At 30.7% G+C, this 2,866-nt stretch overlaps 1 protein-coding gene across 1 annotated transcript; it reads left to right on the top strand.

Moving 5' to 3' along the window:
• Positions 1-232: 232 nt before the first annotated feature.
• On the top strand, positions 233-1,031 carry LOC108564419 (the record flags this gene model as incomplete). The annotated part of the gene is given in 1 exon segment (XM_017923464.1): positions 233-1,031. A coding segment is annotated over 1 exon segment (170 nt), but the record flags the coding sequence as incomplete, so codon positions are not given.
• Positions 1,032-2,866: the final 1,835 nt, after the last annotated feature.

The following is a 2,866-nucleotide window of genomic DNA, read 5'->3' as shown; positions in this document are numbered from 1 at the left end:
GGGGCATGGATCAAACGGAATCGAAGTGGCAGGTTGCCGACCCCACCTGCTCACAACAATAATCGATTCATTGCGAATACCTAAATACAGGGCAGACAATTAAAAAAAAAACTGTCTGATAGAATATATCAATCGCAAATGGACAGTGCACGAAATCGAAGCGTATAAGAGTTGTTAGGAACATTTCGTTTTTCTCGGTTGGCATAGGAATTCCCCCGAGTCCGAGAGTAAGGGGGAAACGGATAGGATACAACAAAAAACCGCTGTGCCAGTAGGAACGCGAAATCTGGCCTGTAGTGTGCGTTGCTCGATTACGGCGACTGTTTGTGACTCATTTTGACATTCGTACCATATACAATATTCTTTCCTTCAATACATACATACATAACGCTGTATTATCGAGAGACCTGTGCACGGGTGGAATAGAGATAGAGAGTGACAACGAGTCAAAGCGCAGGAGATGCACACCGAGTCCCGCTTCGTATGCGAATGACACGGACTAAAAACAAATTGCTTACATGTTATACTATATTTATTTATTTTTTCAAATATATCCCAGAGTACAAATAAACATATCAGTGTGATATCAAATTAATATATATATTGTTGCCAGACAACAATATTAGATATATTTCTATTGTACATATTAAAAAGCTAGTATATTTTTTGCTAAGCGTTAGACAACAGAGCGTTATTTTAGTATCAAGCAACAATAAACAAAAACAACGAAGCAAGTTCAAAGTGTGTTCAATTGTTTTACCACCCGTGCTGTGATATCATCAATCAGAAAAAGAGACCCTTCGATACGAGTGCGAGTGCTGTAATCCCAAACAGAAGAAGATCGTCAGTGGTTCATAAGCCATGGCCAACAGGGATGATTATTTGACCGAGTACCGGCAGTTCTTCGAGGCCTTCGCCCAAACTGTTAACCCCAACGAACAACTACCTGTTAAATTGGGCAGTTACAAGTTCATCAACTTGGAGGTCGTCGGAGGTATCATCGACTGGACCACCCAATACCTAACAGAGAAGTGAGTCAACAAAACTCCCCATTTCGTTTACTATTATAATTATGTAATTTTCTTGCGTTCTTTCTCTAGAGATCTCACGGCTTCATTTTTACGTAATCCGCCGTGTGACTTTGGTGGCCACCACCTTTCGCAATGTTTTTGTTTACATAAATAATCTGCAGCGACGCGCGTCTTGAAAACTGTCGCACTTATTTACTTTTCCACGTTATTATTTATTTTATTTTTCGTGCATTTTTTTTTGCTAATATTTTATTTCTCCATACATGCGACGTTTTGTTTATCGCATTTCCGCTGATTGCGTTCGATAAAGTGACATTTGTGTCAAAGCTGTCACAACAACGGCCGTAAGCCTCGAACCAACCCCAGAGTCTAATCTAATTCAACACACATCTTCCGTTTTACTAATCCATCAATTTAGCAGAATACATGGATCTTCCTTAATGCTAACTCAATAATATACCAATCCTGAATCTCAAATATCAATGTTTATGTTTTTGAAAGAATCATGTTGGTATCATTTACAAACTATTATACTTCATCTAATAAACATAATATTTATTTAACACAAGATTTACGTCAATTTGACGTTTTTAAGTTATGATTTCAAATATATTTAATATTCTGGGAATTAACTCCTACAATGTATTAAATAAATAAATCTCATTTAATATTAATTTAAAATAAATTGAATTAATTTTATTACAAAACAAAAGACATTTTGACACCAATGTCAGTAAAACAATTAACTTAATAAATTCACTTCAAATTAACAATTTTATAATCATAACTTCTAAATTTAGTTAGAATAATTACCTTAATATATATGATAAAATATATCCAAACTTATAAATTATATTTTTAACAAAAATAATATAGATTTAATTGAATATCAACTGGTTTGTTTATCCTTGATAATGAAATAAATACATAAGTTACAAATCGTTATAGTTAATCAAATTTAAATACAATGCACAATTTAAAGGTTAGTTTTAGCACATTTTTATTAATGGGTTCTGGAAAAACGATTTGTAATTATTTTAGTAAAAAATATGATTTTTGTATATAATAATAGTTTCTGGGCTATCATCCAAAATCGTATTAACTTTTTTTTAATTTAATATTTACTGTCTTATAATATTTACAATCTTTTTACAAACATTTAGCAAATAAAAATATATAGCAAATATTTATTATAGACTTATAGTCAATAGTTTTTTGTAATTGTTATCCATCAATATTATACTAATATTTTTATTTGACGTTTGAAAACTTTTATTTTTGATAATATTTATGGTTGGTAAAATGTATCAACTTCAAAACTACATTTTTTTTTGTATATTTTTTGACATTTAACAATTTATATTAATCCAATCAAAATCTGTGTAAGTAAAGTAAAAAAATGTTGATATAGTAACATTTGTATTAGTATAACAAACATATTAATTTTTATTTTACATATGACAACCCAATATTCAAGACAAATTGAATTAAATGTTAATTTTAAGGAAATCACAAATGAATAAAATTCATTATCTAAAAGTTACTTTATATATTTTTAGTATACTTAATTGTATCAAGTAAAAAAAAATACAAAGCTCAATAATTTTAAGAAGTTACAGAAAATGTTGTTCTTTATTTTTTGGGAATTTTCCACAACAAATCCAATACCTTCTTCCATGGTCATTTGCGTTCACATAATCACGAAAGCGATAACTTATCTTACTCAATGTTACCGAAGTTCTTAAAGGTGTGAATTCGTTTCAGGTATATTCTTACAGACGTATTCCCAACTAACATTTGAGATTATCAGCCGTACGATTAGATAAATTTCTTTG

Source organism: Nicrophorus vespilloides, unplaced genomic scaffold (assembly GCF_001412225.1).
Source record: "Nicrophorus vespilloides isolate i.1.1-1 unplaced genomic scaffold, Nicve_v1.0, whole genome shotgun sequence".
Taxonomy (NCBI): Eukaryota; Metazoa; Arthropoda; class Insecta; order Coleoptera; family Silphidae; genus Nicrophorus; species Nicrophorus vespilloides.
This window is presented reverse-complemented; position numbering and strand designations above follow the sequence as displayed.